The sequence below is a fragment of the Alnus glutinosa genome, chromosome 13 (genome assembly GCF_958979055.1).
Source record: "Alnus glutinosa chromosome 13, dhAlnGlut1.1, whole genome shotgun sequence".
Taxonomy (NCBI): domain Eukaryota; kingdom Viridiplantae; phylum Streptophyta; class Magnoliopsida; order Fagales; family Betulaceae; genus Alnus; species Alnus glutinosa.
Window position 1 is genome coordinate 5,270,180 of NC_084898.1, and position 18,101 is coordinate 5,288,280.

Sequence of the window (18,101 nt, forward strand, 5' to 3'; positions counted from 1 at the left end):
CCCATGCATGATCTGAGTGAATAGTTCTATGTTGTTTCTAGTTACTGTAGTTAATTCCTTAATATTCAGATTTCGTGTATGATCTATATATTTCTTTTTCTCCTCAAATAATTAATGTTTCTATCTTTCAGAATCTATTTGCATGCTGAACATAGACTGGTTTAGAGTGTTTTTTTTAACCCAATAAATGCTTCTTTTGATCATAAACATGTGTTTTCTATTGAGTTTGTGATGATGAGAATAGGATGATTTTTCTGGTGAGTTAAATTTGGTTGATATATATATATATATATATATATATATATATATATATATATATATATATATATTGATTTATGTCATTCTGAGCATAAAAAGGGAATCTTATTACGGATAATCGATCAATGCCAATGCTTCAACTATCATTCATAGGTTTTCTGTTTCCCATTCAAACTATATGTAAAACTATCATTCTGAATACTACTATAAATACGAAAGCCTTGTTTGGTTTGTGGAATAGACTCTTAGAATAGTCATAATAGTTATTTTTTTGTTTAGTAATAGTCTATTCCTTATTGTAATAACTATTCTTTTACGAAAATGAATACTGATTCCTCTAAAAAATGAGAGGAATAACTGTTCCAATAGGAATTGACTATAATTTATAGGGAAAAAAAAAACCACTCTTAATTTTTTTCAAAAAAAAAAAAAGAAACCCCTCGATGGGCTCGCGGCCACCCCCGAAGACCACTCCGGGTGTGGTTTCGGCCACCCACCATTTTTCTATTTTTTTATAATTTATTTTTTTAAAAAAAAATAATAATAATATGGGGTTTTTTTAGTAATTTTAATTGAATTCAAATTAAAGTATATATGTTGTTACCAAACTAAAAATTAGAAATAATCATTCAGTTCCACTATCTTTTATTCCTGGGAATAACTATTCATTTTCCCAATAAAATACTTATTCCGCAAACCAAACAAGGTCACAATAAATTCTATAACAGTGGAAAATAAGAAGAGAAGAAAAGGTATCTATCAAATTTGTTAAAATTTTATTTTATAGGATTATAGAAGCAGTTTATTACCGTTAAAATGACAATTTTTGACAGTTCAAAAAACAATTAGATATTGTTAAAAATATGAGTGTTGAAACAATAGTTTTTTACGGTTAAAAAAAGACTCTTGAAAAAACAATTATTTATGAAAAAAATCGAATAAAAAATATTTCTATTAGAATAACAATTGTACACATCAGAAAATCCACATGTAAATAATATGCTCGGGGCTAGCTTGTGCAAATGTGTGCGTGCTAATGCGTCTAAAGCGTCAATGCGACGTGCACACGTGCTTGCATGTGACACCACTAGCATGGGTTTACCCAAAAACCATTCTAGAATAAGAGTAAGATAATCCCTTATAAAAAAACACAAATAAATGTCATATCTTTTCAATGTATGACAAGGTGGGAGACAAAACGTAGATGAAAAGTTGAAATTTTGAAATTGGAATGAAACTTTAATTTTCATTAAAATTCTTTAGTTAAAGGAAAAAAGAGATGCATAATTTATTGAGAGTGCTATTACAATTATACATATAATATCGTGGTGAACTTAAAGGTCTTATGTATACTAGATTTACAAATAGCTCCATTTGATACTAAAATGAACTCAGAGGTCTTGTGTATACTTAATATGTACTTAGGGGCGCCTTGTATTTTTTTTTTATATATAAAATTTTATTACTTAAAATAAAAAACTCAGAGGTCATTGAGGTATGCCAAAAAAAATAATTGACTCCCTATAGTGAAATTTCGTCCACTAACTTAACAAATTTCATTAGTGTGACGCTGACTTAAATAAGGCACGTGTTATAATTTTATTGGTTGTGACGTGTCTCATTATCATAATTTGTTAATTTTGTGGACGGAATTTGACTATAGAGAGTAATTTTTTTTATTTTTTTTTAGCATATCTCAAGGACTTCTTAGTTCGTTTTGATATCACAAAGAGCTAATTGTAAATCAGACAAACCACGTAGACTGATTTTGCAGATTAAATATCAACCAAATTTTCTAATTTCTTCCACAAAAACTAATATCCCAATTATATTTAAAACTTCGGATTTACATTTACCCCTTAGAAACCGTGGGCCTCAAGACAAGAGCCCAAGCCCAAATATACCGAGCCTATCTATTTCCAGTTCTACACGTGCGAAGCACCGCACAAATACCACTCGCTCGTTGCAAAGCTTTTCGTCCTCTTCTCTCTTCATCCAAGTTGACTCAGCGAATCTTCATCCAAAGGTAAAGCTTCGACCTGGTCTGCTTGATTTAGTTCCTTTAGATGAATAAAGTCTCAGTCTTTTTCAATCCGATGTGAGTTCGTGCAAATCTCTAAAGCAAAAGCTTTAGGTATTTTGGTGTCATTTCGAATTACATTACGTCTATGAGTTTCTATTGGGTTTTTTTTTGGAAATTTTGGGGTTTTCTCTGCTTGGTTGCTGAGAAAATGCAGGAAATTTGAAGAGAAAAGAGAGGGCCTTTTTGAATTGTAAGTTTTGGAATCTTAATCAGTTGAGCTTAGCTCCTCCATATGCCTAAGTTGGTTAATGCTCGTGCATACGCGCGAGTTCGTCTCTGTGAATTTGTGTGTGCGCGCGCGCGCGCTCTCTGGAAGTACAAAATTTTAACTTTAATGAAATTTTAAGCTGAATACATGTATACATACAAACATACATATATAGTATGTATATTATAGTCATGGTCCGAATTCAGTGATATTGAGGGGTGTCTGATTTCTTGTTGTTTTTGTGTACATAGATGTCACACTCAAGGGAAGGAAGGTGAGTGTCACTTCAATGATTTTTGCTTTTTGTTTCTCTGTTTTTGGGTTTTATTTTAAGTACATTTTTGTTCTTATGGGTCTGTTTATGAGTTATGTATAGCTCTTTTTTGTTGTTTTTACTCCTAGGTCTGTTTCGCCACGGGACTCTGCTTCACCTGGCAGACGTCATCGGCCAAGGTCGAGATCATTGTCGAGGTCGAGGAGAAGTCGGTCAAGGTATGCAATTTGTTCTCAGTTAATTAAGTTTAAGCTTTAGGGGTATATTGAAGTAGATGCGTGTTTACCCAGATGGTGCATGTGTTTATGCTGTGATAAAATATATATATATGTGTGTTGCTTTAGAGACTCTTGCTTTATGAAATGTGTTAAGTTTATATGATAAGTCGAGTGCTCTTGCTCCAGGAGTCGTGATTCTGTTGGTGCAGCCAATCCCGGGAATAACTTGTACGTAACAGGATTGTCCACAAGGGTTTCTACCACTGATCTTGAAAAGTATTTTGGAAAAGAAGGGAAGGTGTGGTTCTTGTTATATAAGTTATTTTATTCAGTGTTGCATGCATAACTTGGCTTTATATAACATGGTTTTATATAAATAACATGCTTTTATGTAACTTGGTTAATTACTAGTAACATACAATGAGTTCCAAATATTGATTAAAAATTATCTGCATCCAACTTGATTGTCGTGGCTACAGTTTGGGGTTTCTGCCACTGTGTGGTTGAACTTACATGTTTATATGTATTTGAAACAACCCATTAAAATGCACTTGAAGATCTGAAATTTTGAAAAAGAATTTTGAAACTGAGGTGGTGTGGCTTTTGGAAAATTAACACCTCCTGTTAGTTCCAATAGCCTTGTTTTGCCAAATTCCACTTTGTTGCAAATAAGAGCTTTTAGGTATTCATAAGTCCATTAAATGCTTTTAGAATTGGTTTTGCTGAACATGTAGAAAATGGATATTGATTATTGGATCTGTTATAAATGCGGATGGAATCAAACTGAAAGAGGAGATTAAGATGAAGAGGTTATAACAGTGTTCTGAATGCAAGTTGCGGTAGTTGCAGCTAATCAGCCATCATTGGCTATATACATGAGTATGAGTCAACGTACTTTTTTTTCTTTCTAAAGGAAGAGACAATAATATTCTAGTTTGGAACCAAGTCATTGCTGATACTTATGTCACAAAGTTATTATGTTTCTTCATTTGCTCTTATCAAACTCCTTTTTGTTTTTGGACAGAACAACAATAATAATAATATAGAGGGTAATTACATTATAAACCCTAGAGTTCTGCCTTGGGTTTCAATTGCGTCAATGTCAACCCAATAGATTTAAATCATTGCAATTCAGACCTTTTAGTGAGCTGTTTTGACAAAAAAACAAGGGAAACTCACATGAAATGCACTTGGGACATGTCTGGATACTAAAATCCTTCCATGAGGCATGAGTATGGCACATGGTATTTGGACATTACAGAAGCTTACAAAACTACTTATTTCATATTTAAAAACCCTAAAAAGTAAGCAGAGATTAATGAAGATGTCATCATTTTGTGAGTTTCTGCTTTTTGCACTAATACACCGCATGGTGTTCATGTGAAGGTTCTGTTTGTGCCATACATTTTAAGCGCAGTTTAAACTAAGATACTGTTTCCTTTTCATGTAATGGGTCTCATATAGGTCTCTAGTACTCTTTGCTTGAGTTACAATTACTTTTAGGTAATAGAAACTCGCTAAGAGCCCAGATTGTGATGATGTTGAAACCATAGGATGGGCATTGATGCCATTGGAATTTTACAATTTCATTTGAAACCATTGTCAAACCCTAGGTTTATTATATAATAATCACTAATAATGGAGATTAAAACCTTGGGTACATATGTCGTTATGTCACAGTAAAGAAGAAATCAATTATATTTAGATTACTTTGCCAGAGACAAGTTGCAAAAGATTACATCTTCATCTTGGTGTTAGGTTTTGGAGTGCCAGCTGGTTACAGATCCTCGCACCAGAGAATCCCGTGGATTTGGTTTTGTCACCATGGAAAGACCTGAGGATGCAGAGCGCTGTATCAAGTATTTAAATCGTTCGGTCTTTGAAGGTCGATTGATTACTGTGGAAAAGGTATCAGTTTCTACCAAAGGATCTAAATCATTAGTGTTGCGAGTATTGATCATTTGTACATAGTTTTCTTTAGTATGTTCCTTTTCTTCGGAATTGTTGCCTGATAAGTTGTGGCAGCAGGTCTGGTCTGTGTAGCTCCATCGAATTCACAATCTAAGCTCTTAACAGTTGAACCTATTCCTTCACGACATGAGTTCTGCATCGACATTCAAAACTGATCGAATGAAATTTGACTATTTTGGAGAGGGTCGTATGCCCGTTATTCCTTTCTTCATCAGTAACAGTACCTGACCTGGTTGTTTATTTATTTATGTTTCCTTAATGTTGTGAGATACACTAAAGACATGATGATTGAGTTAGAGTGCACCATATTGTTAATCTTATCCTGCATAGTCCATTGGAGGTGGATGGCCGATCTTACTTATATAAAGGTAATAAAAAATTCTGTCAGCCTTCAGTACGTAGCTAACTCATGCCATGATGGCAAGGGTAGCTGGGTGACCCTCAGAAATATGAGCATGAGAATATTCCTTTCAGCTCTCCAATGTTTATGCGGATCATTATCATTATTTTAAAGGGAAATTCTTGTTATCTGCTTGAGTTGTCATATAATTTCAAATAGCAACATTGCAAAAGCATTGTAATCTTTTTCAGTAAACTGTGGACTTGTTTATCTGCCATGATGTTATTTTGCTATTTATGTACTAATGCAGGCAAAAAGGAAGCGTGGCAGGACACCAACACCGGGAAAGTATTATGGTTTAAGAGATAATAGACGAGGTACATTCTGGAATAACTCGTGGTTTACCTGTAGAAAACTACTTGTTCTTTTATGTTGCACTATAATTTTTTGTGAAATGAGCTTGCGTCCTTCACTCTATTAAGTGAGAAAACTTGTATCAGAAATAAATGCACATTAAAGACCTTCAATTCTTTGTTTGTGACTTCCATTAGATCTTTACCTGTTACCCTTGACCTAGAATAATCTAGGATTTTGTTTGACTTGTCAGCTTTTTGTGCTTTGCCCTCTAGGCTGAAGAGAAATGCTACATACCACACCACTATTTTACTATGCTGACATGGCAATGCCAATTCACCATTTGTTTTTCGTTTTTTTTTTTTTTTCTTTTAACAATGGTTGATCTAAGGGTAGATTGACAATGTCACGTTAGCCTATTGGGATAGTGCTGTGGTATATAGCATTACTCCTAGGCTGAAACCTCTATTTTTGGTGGAGCATAAAATTGAGTGTGATGAGGCATATATTAAAACCAAGCAGGGCCAGTTGCAAACCTGGACTTCTTTGCTACCATTGATTTTTCTTTCTTAGATCTGGCAATCAAATGAATTTTGGAAACTTTCAGTTACCATGATTATTGAAAGTTGAGGGTAGTTTATTATGGTCTAGAAGTAATGCTAGAGACTATCTTTTTATCATCCCAAAATTGACGTGGCGTTTAAAACTACTATTGGATTCAAATCCAATAGTGATCCATCCCAAATCCAATAGTGATTTTAAAAACCACATCAACTTTGAAAGATAAAAAGAGGATACAAAGATGGCCTCTAGTATTACTTTATGGTCCAGTCCTTCTAGATCAGTTGGTTTTTGCAGAGGAACTATTCAAACCTGGCCCAGCTCCCACAGCTTTCAGTTGTGCTTTCAGTTATATGCTTTATTCTGATTAAGTCTTAAGATTAGATTTCATAGCGGTGTCATTTGTCCCCACCATCACTTGATTATGCGTATCTTCTCCCGCCCGGTTATTCCTTTTTAGTTGGCAAGTCAGTACCGGGCCCAATATATCAAGCAAGCGAGTTCCAATCTTGTCTTGCCCCCTCTTTTCCCCTCTCTTTTTCAGGAAATAAGTTGGACTTTAAAAAAGAAACCAAGATATCCCAATGATGTTTCTGTAATTTATGGATTAATTTCGTGCCTGTTATTCAAATTTATTGGGGTAAAACATATGCAGGATCTGGTCGTAGACGGTCTAGAAGCCACTCACCTCCTCGCCGTTGGCAAGACAGGAATCCTTATTCAAGGGACCGGCGAGGAAGATCACGCTCTCCATACGGTAGGAGGACGGATGATTATGACTCATATAGGAGGCGCAAGGAGCGCTCCTTGTCTGCCGGTGGTAGTGGCTACGCTAGATAGTCTATCATCTCTAAAGTTACTTGTTGATTAACCTGATGTGGGCTTTTCTTGTTTGGGATTAAAACTGTCTTTTTTATGGATGTTTGTATCATGGTCTACCGTAACAATTTACTCTTTGACTTTCAAGCTCCCTGGTTTTACACCAGGCTTAGAAAGAGTTCCATATGGCTGTCAATTGGCAAATTTGGAGTGATACACCGACAAGAGACAAATTAGAGAAATGATAGAGAGCTCGTTGAACCGTGCTTTTTGAAGACATTCTATAAATTTTAGAGAAAAGTTTGTAGTAGCCAGCTCGTTGGGGATGCTCTTAGTGAATTGTTTTCAAATTTTAGATAGAAATAGAAAATATGGTAGCCAATGCAGTGTCCCTAGGTAGAAATTTGTAATAGCAACTAGCTAATGGTCTCTTTTTTTGCCCAAAAGTAGCCTCTGGTATGAAGGGTAGGAAACACTTTTAGCCCGTATCCTACATGGTACTACACCTTGACTGTTTTAAAAGTTTGAAATTTGAATGGGTCCTTGTTAGTTGTTTGGTTTTAGTTGGCCATTTGAATTTGTTTCTTCCCAAAATAGTATATTTTAGGCGGCAGGGTAAATTCCTTGCAATATATACACCATTTAGAATGAGGGATCAAGCTGATTAGCTGAATATGGTCGGAATAAGATCTCTCCTTTTCAAGTGAAACACGGTTCATTTTAAGGTCTAAAATTTATTTTGTTATATTTGATGGTGTACATGATGTCCCGTAATTTAAAATAACGTGATAATGTATTGATTATCAAACAATATATATATATATATATATATATATCATTAAATTTGTGAAATTCAATTTAAATGGTGAAATATTTTCTTTCCCATCTTACTTGAAGTGAAGAGGATCTTGAACACAGTTATAATCAACAAAATAAATAATAATAATAATGATGATAATGATGATTGAGTATTATTAGTAGCAACAATATTATTATTATAAGAGAAATGCTTCTCACGCTTTTATTCTCACATTTTAAGTGCATATTTTTTAACGTGGCGATAAAAATCATTGGATTTAAAATATAACATTGATATATTCGAAATCTAACTTAGTTTTTTTTTTTATTATTATTAATTTTAAATAAACAGCCTTTGTTTTTTGAAATTAAAGGCTAAAAAAAATAAGGAAAAAAAAAAAAAGAAAGGAAAAAGCACAAAGTACAAAAGTGGGGACAGAGAAAGCATACGTAAAGCAGGGCATGTGAGAGAGGAGGGAGCGGGGGGCCCACCCTTTGAAATCCCCTAAAAATCTGAAGTGGGGGGCGGGGGAGGGGGCTGGGGAGTGCGCTCCAGCTGCGCAATGGGCGGACTTGAAATCAAAATTCAAACTGACGCAATATTCCTTCCCTTTCCATTCGTATAAAAACACTGCGAAGAAACAGCAACGCTTGCTTGGATAAGATCCGACAGCTGTGCCTCTGACACGTGTACGTCACTCTCTGCTTCTTTCTTTCTAACCGGTCACTGGCAGGTCTCACTGGCTTGGCTTTGGCTAACGTTACCCGGCTCTCTTGCCTCCTCAGACAGAGAGATGAATGGCTGGCAATAAGCTGAAGCTGAAGGTCAGATGCCAGGGGAGAACGACGGATAATTCCTCTTGTTTTGCGAAAGACAGGTACATATCATAATAATGAAATTGTTAATTTTAAAATTAATAAAAAATAATGATGTGATATAAAGTAAAAAAAAATTATATAAAAAATTAAAAGTATTTATATTTTAGTGAATTTTTTATTCGAATAATAATAATAAAATTATTGATGTGATATAAAAAGTAAAAAAAGTGAAAATATTTTGATGTAAATTATTGAAAAAAATGAAAAAGTGAAGTGAATAGTGCAAAACACTATCATGTTCTGAAGTATTCTTTGCCAAACACAGTCATTGTTTCGGCATGTTTGGTTGATTTTTGTTTTTCAAATATTATTTTTTATAATTTAAATTTTATTAAGATTTTATCTTCTTCTTTTTTTAATTTTGTTTCAGATTTTCTAAATCATCTAAACATAATTTCGAAAAACAGATTGTATTAGTATTTGCAATTTTGAATATTTTTCAAAAAATTTGCACACTCAAACGAGCCTGAAATAGGTTGAAAGTATAAACATCAAAGGAAAAGCGCTAGCAACATCTGTGCTATCGCTCAAAAAAGACTAGTCAATTTGAAGTTTCCCTAAAATTCCTTATAAAGTTCAGTATCACCTAGTAATTAGGTAATGTGAGACTTGTCACTCATGATTATCTCTTATAAACTACTCACTCTATGTGAACTATTCATCTCTTCCCAATATAGGACCGGAGTGTTATTCCATGGGATAATCGACCCCCTACCTTTTCTTTTTTCTTTTTTTAATCTCCTTATGAAATTCATGAGAAGTTAGTGTTTAATAGGTTATAATGGGAATGTGTTTTGATGTTTTCTTCTAATTTTTGATGCAGTTGAAAAAAAAAAAAAAAAACCTAGTCTAAATCTATTATTTGTTCTAGTCAATGAAAAATTAAGCCATATATCATGAACATGTAATGGTTTTTCCTTGATTAGGTATGTGCACCGATGTTGGCAGAGTTGAAAATGTTTCTTTCGACTTATGTTTTTGTCGGAATTGAAAAAACCTTCGGCTCACCTATGACCGGAATGATTTCCAAGTCGCCGCTACCTCTGAAAAATTCGAAGTCAAAGTAGTTGGAAATGGCCGGAGATGACTAGATCTCAAATCTTCGTCTCCATCGTTAGGCGAAGAGATGTGTCTTTGCCTGAAAAATATTCAAAGAGCGAAGGGCGAAGACAAAACATCTTCATCTAATTAGAGATTGGGGAGGGAAAAACGAAGATTCATGAGAGACACAGACCTAAAAAAGAAATTACAATCGGTTTTTTTTTTTTTTCTTCATATAAAATTAGTTAGATCGGAACAGAATTCATGAAAAAACCCACTTGGGTTTTCGACTTCCGGCCCAATTTTAGTCAGAATTTCAAAATGCTATATGACATTCGATTCGCTTTTATCTAAAGCTGACACACATGGGTCGAAACTCGAAAGTAGGAGGGTGTCGGTGTCCGGTGGTCAGGTTTTTGCCCACCCCTATAAATCTTGATTTAGTCTTTGAATAGGACATACTAGTAAGTTAATATTTGGGGTGTAGCATTGTGGAATTGAGACATGCAAAAACCCCACATGGCCTTGCTGGAGTCCCCTAATTTGATATTGATGGATTGGATCATTGAACAAATCGGGTGATCCCATTGAGAGAATGAGACTTTTTTTTTGGGTGATAAGGTGATTGAACGTTAGGGCTTAAGGAGGTGGTGGTCAATTAGTTTTGACAATAGTTTGGATGGTATTAATTGGGGCAGTGGTTGAATAAATGGAGATGCAGTCATGATGTGCATGTGTTTTGGTTGTGTTTGGGATAAGAGTTCTTGATCAATAGATAAAGCATTCCAATTTCATTTCAAGCAATGATGAGGTTGATTGTTACCAGACGGTTGTACATTAATCACATCTATCCACATTTATATGCATATAGCAGTTTTAAAGTATACGGATGCATTTAGTTTGTAAATCCTTTTATATATATATATATATATATATATATAACAAATTTAGGCTTAACTTATGTTTTAGATTTGTAAAAATGTTTTATTATTATTATTATTTTTTTTTTGTGGATTTACATTTGAACAACTGCCCTTTTTGTAATTTGTATGTTTGTATTTTTGGATGAACCCATCATAGATTGTTTGTTTTCTGTGTTATTTTTAAGCTGTGATGTGGAATCAATATATGGATTTCATTTAAAACAATAAGGAATTTTTTTTTTAAAAAAATAAATTAAAACATGCTCAAAATATTTTTAAAATCATTTAAAATAGGTCTTAGTTCAAAAGACTAGAGTAAGCCCAAAGACCCATTAACTGATATGTGGATTGCGGATAATAACCTTAATAATTGCGCATATAGTGGTTAATAATCGCATAATGCAGATGCGATTATTTAAAAGTGATAATCGTATAATGTGAATGCAGATGCGGTTATTGGCAATAAGCTAATAACCACATGTACAACCTTAGTTACCCGGGACGAAATCCAATTTTTTATTTTTAATATTGAAAGACCAAAGTATAAAAGGGGGGGGGGGGGGGTCAAACTTAATTTTTAAGTCTAATATATATGAATATATCAAGAAAATTTCAAAATCGAAGGGATCCTAGTTCGATTGATGATTATTAATGTGGCAATAAGGTAATCGCCACTCTGTTTGTCAAATTTTTGTTTTTTGTAGTTTGTTTTCTCTTCTCAAAAAAAAAAAAAAAATTGATCAAACTATTACAATCCTAAGTATTCTACATGTCTTAAGTACAATATTAATTATATGTATATAAGCTCTTGAACATACTTTCTTTGTAAGCCAATTTTAAATGGTGAGTTATACCTAAGGTTGTATAATTTGATATCAAATTTAACCACCATGTCAAGTATGAGATCGGGCACAATTTGTACAATTTGAAGTGTTTCATACGGTTTAAGTGCTAAATGTCAAATTTGTATATAAGCTTTTGGATACCCTCTCTTCGCAAGCCGATGTTCTATACGGCTTAAGTGTTATATTGTCCAATGTGTATATAAACTCTTGGCCATCCTCCACTTACATGTTGGTTGTCAATTGTGAGTTCTCTTTTAGATTTGTATCTTAAACACCAAAAACTCGTGAAAACAAGCCAAAAAAATTACCTTTATGCCACGCTATAACATCTTTTCAAACCAAAAATAAAAAGCACATTTTAAAAAACATTTAGAAATAAAAACCAATAGTTTTTTAAAGGAGAATAATGCTATATAATATATACTACATAAATAAAAAAAAAATCCAATATATTACATCGTTCAATAATTAATAGAGTTTCTAGATAATAAAATTGTGTATTTATTTTTAAAAGATTATAAGCTCATTCATGTTGATTAATAATTTCTCATACTCATAATGAGAAAACACGTATTTTAGTAAAGGTAAAAATACAGTTACAATTAGTGGTTATTGTCTTTAACTGTAATTATAATCACTTTTACACCACCTTAAACGAATAGCGGTCATAAAGTAATTATTGGTTAACAATTATTTAAATTTATAACCGCTTATTATTATTACTCAGAAAAACAAAATCAAACAACAAACCAAGTGCTTTTTTTTTTTTTTTTTTTTTTTTTTTTTTTTTTTTTTAAGGTTTGAACTACATAACAAATATATTGAAATAAATAATTTGTCTAAAATTGTGTTCCCTACAAGATCAACTTACCAGTTCCCATGGGGCCCACGAGATCTGCCCACCAGCAGCCGCTCCCCCACAAACGACAAACGACAAAAAAACAGCTCAAGCTCACCCCAGCCAGCCGAGCCAAAACAAACCAGGGAAAAAAAAGAAACCAAAAAAAAAAACCCAATGCCCCAAATTATTAATCTTAATTATTTATTTCAATGATTACGTTTTTTTTTTTTTTTAAATTTTATTTTATTTTAATTTTTATTGATTGATAATATAACTGTAAAGAGAAAACACAAAAGAAGCTAATAGAATTGTCTCGGAATGAGATTCCGTGCAATACTTCAAGTATATTTGAGTTTGTGATTTCGTAAATAAAAAATACGATTTTAAACTAAAAAAATAAAGAAAAATTTATTTTTCAAATTACATTTTAAAAAAATTACTATTTGAAAACGTAAAAAATTTGTTCTTTTGTTTTCAAATCGTAGGCAGATGGGTATTTTTTGAAAGCATACAAATTTTAAAGGCTAATTTGTAATTTTAAATGCAAAATTACGATTTTTTCAAACGTTTAACCGCGTTTTTGAAAATCACGTTTTCAAATCACATGTTTTAAAATTGTTATTTTTAAATCACACATTTTAAAATCGAAAAAACCTAAACATACCCTTAGAATATTGCACATGTGCAAGTCACCCCTAATCGCTCTTTTTATGTGCTATTGTATTTGGGTTGTATTTTGGACCGTTCATAAAATGACTAATCTATATTAAAATTATTGTGCTGAATATATTTTAATTGTCTCATAACAAAAGAAAACAATTGACATGCTAATAATAATCAAAATTAATATAAATAACATTTACAAAAACATAGACAGACAACTAAAAGCATTGATGTGACCGTACCAATTAGATACTGTTATATTAATAAATTGTGATAGTAATAAGATAAAATATAATTTATATTTTAATTATATGAGTAAATAATAAAATTTTAAATTTATATGAGTAAATTGATAAGTTATTTTAATTAAAAGTTTATGATATTTGCGAGATAATAAATTTTTTTTAATTAATAATAAAAATGATGTAATATAAATTCTTAATTATTTAATTAGAAATGATGAAAGGAAATTGTTGTATAACCGGTTTCGCCGGTTACAAAGCTGTGACCGTACGGCACATGGCAGGACGTTTCCCCATGGCAGTTGGTAAGCATTTAATGTGCTGCTTCTTCTCTCTCTCAAAAGCTGTGCATTTTTTCAATACCCACATTCAAACCAGAGCGCGCACAAAAAAAAAAAAAAAAAAAAAAATCCCCTCCTCCGATATTCTTCTTCTATATCCGAAATCCGATTTCTCGCCCCCGAAAACCGCCGGTTCCGTGGCTTCCGAGGCTCGAATCGGTTGCATTTCAGGTCCGCTGCTAATTCCAAGCAAAGCTCCTACTGCTCTGTGAGAGTATTTTTTTTTTTTTTTTGAGGGATGAATTCCGTGAGAGAAATTCGCGGTTTTCATTTGTTTTCGATAGTACTGTGAACTCGGAGAGTGGTAATTGTCAATCTGATGTTTTCGGTTATTCATTGTTCAAGTTTTGTGTGATTTCCTGTGCTTTTTGGTTTCGATTAGTTGTGGATTTCATGTATTGATGTTCTTTTGCATTGAGTGGTTTTGGTTTTACTATTCAATTTTTTTGGGGTTTGATTTATGAGAATAATTAGTGGTTTTTTTTAACAATTTTTTAGAGTAATTAGGGGGATCATATTAAAGGAATGAGAGCAAAAAAAATTTGTGCATTAATTCTGTTATTTTCCGTAAGCTCAATATGAATGAACAATTTTGTAAGTTAAAATAAATGAGAACTTTGATTTCTTTAGTTTTCCTTCACTTTCTCAGGAACCAAACGGTGTCTAAGAGTGGCTTGAGCTTTTGATTAATTAAATTGGAGTCTTTGATTTTCTGTTTTGCAGGTGTTGTGGTGGTGATGTCACTCTGAATTTAAAAGAAGCATAGGAAAATAGTGAGCTGAAGTTCATTCATTGATTGTGATCAATAGTCCGTGAAAGGATATATTGGATACTCTTCGTGGCTTATCCGCATTCAACACGTCCCTCAAGAATTCGTGTCAGACTTTATGAACTCAGGTCTTCTCTCTCTGTCTCTGTCTCTGTCTCAGTCTCTGTCTGTCTGTCTGTCTGTCTCTCCCTCTCTCTCTCTCTCTCTCTCTCGTAATATTCCTTGAATTTTAACGACAGACACTTTTTTTTCGGTTTTGTTTCTGCTACAGGGATGGCTATTGGAGCTGGGAAATTTTGGTTTGTACTGCAAATTAGTTTGAGAAGTTAGATTTTAGTACTAGTAGCAAAACCCAGATAGAAGGAAGATCTTAATTTGAAAGCAATGGGGTTTTGTTTAGCAATCCGACCTGTTTTGGGTCTTTGCAAAATTTAGAGATTCTGGGTATTGGGTAGTGGAATTAAAGTTTTATGTGTAGCTTTTTTGTCTGGTGATTGGGTTCGTTTGAGTTCTGCTTTTTGATAAAGAAGAAAAGAGTGGTGTCTTGCTTCAAGATGCTGGAGCCTGAGCTTTTTTCTTCTCGGGTTCTTTCACCTTTTCGAGAGGAAAGTGGGGATGAGGAACTTTCCGTACTTCCTAGGCACACCAAAGTCATTGTTACTGGAAACAACAGAACGAAGTCTGTACTGGTGGGCTTGCAAGGCGTGGTCAAGAAGGCTGTCGGCCTCGGAGGTTGGCATTGGCTGGTACTTGCCTTATTCGTTTTGTTTCATTTCATTGTTTAATCACTCATCACATGAATCTTTTTGGCTTATTCTCTCTGTTTAATTTCTTTACTGCAAGTAAATATTATCCCTTAATGTCCAGGAATCACACGGCATGGATGAGAATTTGATTCTGGTTACTTAATCGTTAATTGTGTTTGTGTTTCAACGTTGTGTCGTTTTGATGTGGGAACTAGTTGCTTAATATAGCCCCCCTTATACTTTAATATGATTGGTTGTTTTTTATTGCCGTATAAAGTATGGCTTCACATGCTGAACGTATTTAAAGGGGGTTTAAGTTATAAATATACGAGAAAATAACGAATTTTTTAAGAAAAGATTTGTCTTTCTTAGCTGCAATGCCTGGAAAAAGTTCTTCCCTGACGGAGTCCAACATATCTGACAAAGTAAGTTACTTTTCATGGTTTATAGGTATAAATTATAAAGTTTGGGTGTTGTAACAAAGAGTTTCTCTTTTACCCAAGTTCAAAAGAAAAGAAAATATTCGAAAGGTTTATTCATGTGTATGGGCGTGTAATATCTTGAGGGTTGGTGGTGGCTGATAATTGAGGAGAAAAAAATTAGAAGAATTAAATTTGTAGTATTTTTCTTTGATGGGCATCTTTCTTTATGACGGGAATTGATTTATGGTTTGTTCTTGTTTGTTAGTTTGCTCCTTATTTATACTCTTTATTGTTACATTGGGCTTTTATTCTCTTCTGTCCATGAACAAAGTAATTTCAAGGTTGCATATTTTAACTGGCAATGCTTTGACATTCAAGGTTCTGAAAAATGGGGTTGAGGTGAAGTTGCAAAGGAACGCATTGAGTGTGCTGGAACATCCTACAGGGCATGAAGAAGATGATGATCATGATTATGATATCTCTAGCAGTAGTTCTGACATTGGTGAAAAGGATAATGATTTCTGTAAGTTACACTATGTCTGATTTGCTGATGCTCTGGTATAGTTTCTGCATATCATTCTTACTAGGAAAGGGAGCTTTACCATAATTTTAATCTCCCAAGGGGTTGTTTAATCGGCCGGAGACCACGCCTCATAAAGCGAAGGTCACTAGTTCGAATTTTCCCTTCCCCCTCCCCTTTGGTCAAACATTACTTAAATAAGAAAAAAATTAGGGAAGGCAAAGAAAGAATTGTTGCATGTCATATTCAACTTAGCGTTGTTTGAAATATCCCTTTTAAGATCATTATTGTTCCCTTGAGCAGCTACCAGTATTGAGTTCCACAAACTTAGCAAGCCAAGAGTTCGGACAAAGCCATGGGTTCCATCTGCATCAGTAAAGTCAACAAATCGTGGCAGTTACAGAGAAGTTCAATCCATCCATGCACCTCAATCGGTACAAATTTTTGAAACTTAAGAGATTTATGAAGCGCGGTTCTGTGTTTGTGCGGCTGGCATCTAAGTCTCAAATCTGAAATGCGGATGAAAACAATATTAAACTGATTGTTTATCTTGCTTGAATTTATCCTTAGTGATCTTAGATGCAGAATTACTTCATAATACTTTGTCCCCTCTCAGGCAGCAAAGCAAAATATATGATTTTATGTTGCAATTCTTTATAGCACTTGGCAGGGGTGTGAATGTGTGTGTGTGGGTATTAGGAGTTAGATATTTTAATTTTTTCTGCATATCACATCCAGAACATATGCACACAATTCATGAATCAGAAGATAATATATTTATGCTATACTAATGCGTTTCTTAATTTATTGTGTGCCAAATCAGAGGTTTAACTTGGCAAAATTAGGTTCAGACTCACTGTGGAGATATTGCAGACACTTCAACCTTGTGAGTCTTACTGACTTGTGGACTCAGATGTGTTTTCCTGCAGATTTTGATAATTTTTACTTAATTTACAATTTACACTATAGGTGAGCAGCAATTTTAATCCATCAAGGGAACAGTTGCTTAACGCTGTGCGGCGGCACTTTGCGCTGCAGGTCTCTCTCTCTCTCTCTCTCTCTCTCTCTCGTAAATGAAAAACATGCACACATATGCATAAACCTGATGCCATTTTCTGATACAGCTCGAAGTAGATGAGGCACAAGTGATCGCTGAATTTGTCCATGCTGCCAAGAGACGGAGGTCAGCTGACAAACCTATAGGACGACGACTCTGAAAGTTTAGTGTTTGTATGATAATATACATATTAAGTTATTAACCCTAACCTTTAGATCAGATCTAATTAGTAGACTGATATGGGAGTGGTGGTTGGCCAACCATATTCAATCTCTCCTGGATTCTAACCCTGTAATATTGGTATTATTATATCCTTAATCTCACATTAGATGTCTCATTATCAGATATTATATTTGAAGAGCCAGTGACTGACATGAGACATAGATGGTATTGGTGAAAGGCATAGAGAGTTGAAATCATGGTGATCTAATGTCAATTATTTGGATGGTATTGGTGGAAGGCATAGAGAGTTGAAATCATGGTGTGGTCTAATGTCAATTATTTGGATGGTATTGGTGGAAGGCATAGAGAGTTGAAATCATGGTGGTCTAATGTCAATTATTTGGATGGTATTGGTGAAAGGCATAGAGAGTTGAAATCATGGTGGTCTAATGTCAATTATTTGGTTATTTATAGTTTGGAATAGCATCCTCCATTCCAAGTAAAATCGAGAGGATTTACTTTACGGTCAAGATTTTGTTTTGTTGCATCTAACGGTGTAGCATATACATCATGTGATTAATATATATATATATTATAAGATTTGTACAAATTTAATTTAGACCATGAAATGGATTCTCATAATTTCAGTTGAAATTGAGAGGATTATGTGGAGGACTATAGGTTGGATGGGACTAAAACATCCTTGACAAAATTCCATATAGAAGGAAGCTTTAGCTGATAGAGATTTTCAGTAATTTTTTTGTTT

General features: G+C 33.7%; 2 protein-coding genes across 4 annotated transcripts; both read left to right on the forward strand.

The window, feature by feature from the left end:
* Positions 1-2,207: 2,207 nt before the first annotated feature.
* On the forward strand, positions 2,208-7,268 carry LOC133854950 (serine/arginine-rich splicing factor SR45a-like). 2 transcript variants are annotated; one of them, XM_062291233.1, is made up of 7 exons: positions 2,208-2,284; positions 2,801-2,823; positions 2,952-3,041; positions 3,228-3,339; positions 4,800-4,949; positions 5,663-5,729; positions 6,923-7,268. In XM_062291233.1, the coding sequence occupies exons 2-7, from the start codon at positions 2,801-2,803 to the stop codon at positions 7,105-7,107; spliced, it is 627 nt and encodes a 208-aa protein (XP_062147217.1). In that variant the 5' UTR covers positions 2,208-2,284; the 3' UTR covers positions 7,108-7,268. The 2 variants fall into 2 exon arrangements, with proteins under 2 accessions (XP_062147217.1, XP_062147218.1); XM_062291234.1 differs by lacking the exon at positions 2,208-2,284 and adding an exon at positions 2,495-2,531.
* Positions 7,269-13,669: 6,401 nt separating this feature from the next.
* On the forward strand, positions 13,670-17,523 carry LOC133854922 (uncharacterized). Of its 2 annotated transcripts, none has more exons than XM_062291199.1 (8): positions 13,670-13,830; positions 14,383-14,556; positions 14,700-15,174; positions 15,975-16,119; positions 16,420-16,550; positions 16,940-17,002; positions 17,086-17,154; positions 17,241-17,523. In XM_062291199.1, the coding sequence occupies exons 3-8, from the start codon at positions 14,983-14,985 to the stop codon at positions 17,331-17,333; spliced, it is 693 nt and encodes a 230-aa protein (XP_062147183.1). In that variant the 5' UTR covers positions 13,670-13,830; positions 14,383-14,556; positions 14,700-14,982; the 3' UTR covers positions 17,334-17,523. The 2 variants fall into 2 exon arrangements, with proteins under 2 accessions (XP_062147183.1, XP_062147184.1); XM_062291200.1 differs by having other exon boundaries at positions 13,681-13,963.
* The last annotated feature ends 578 nt before the right edge of the window (positions 17,524-18,101 follow it).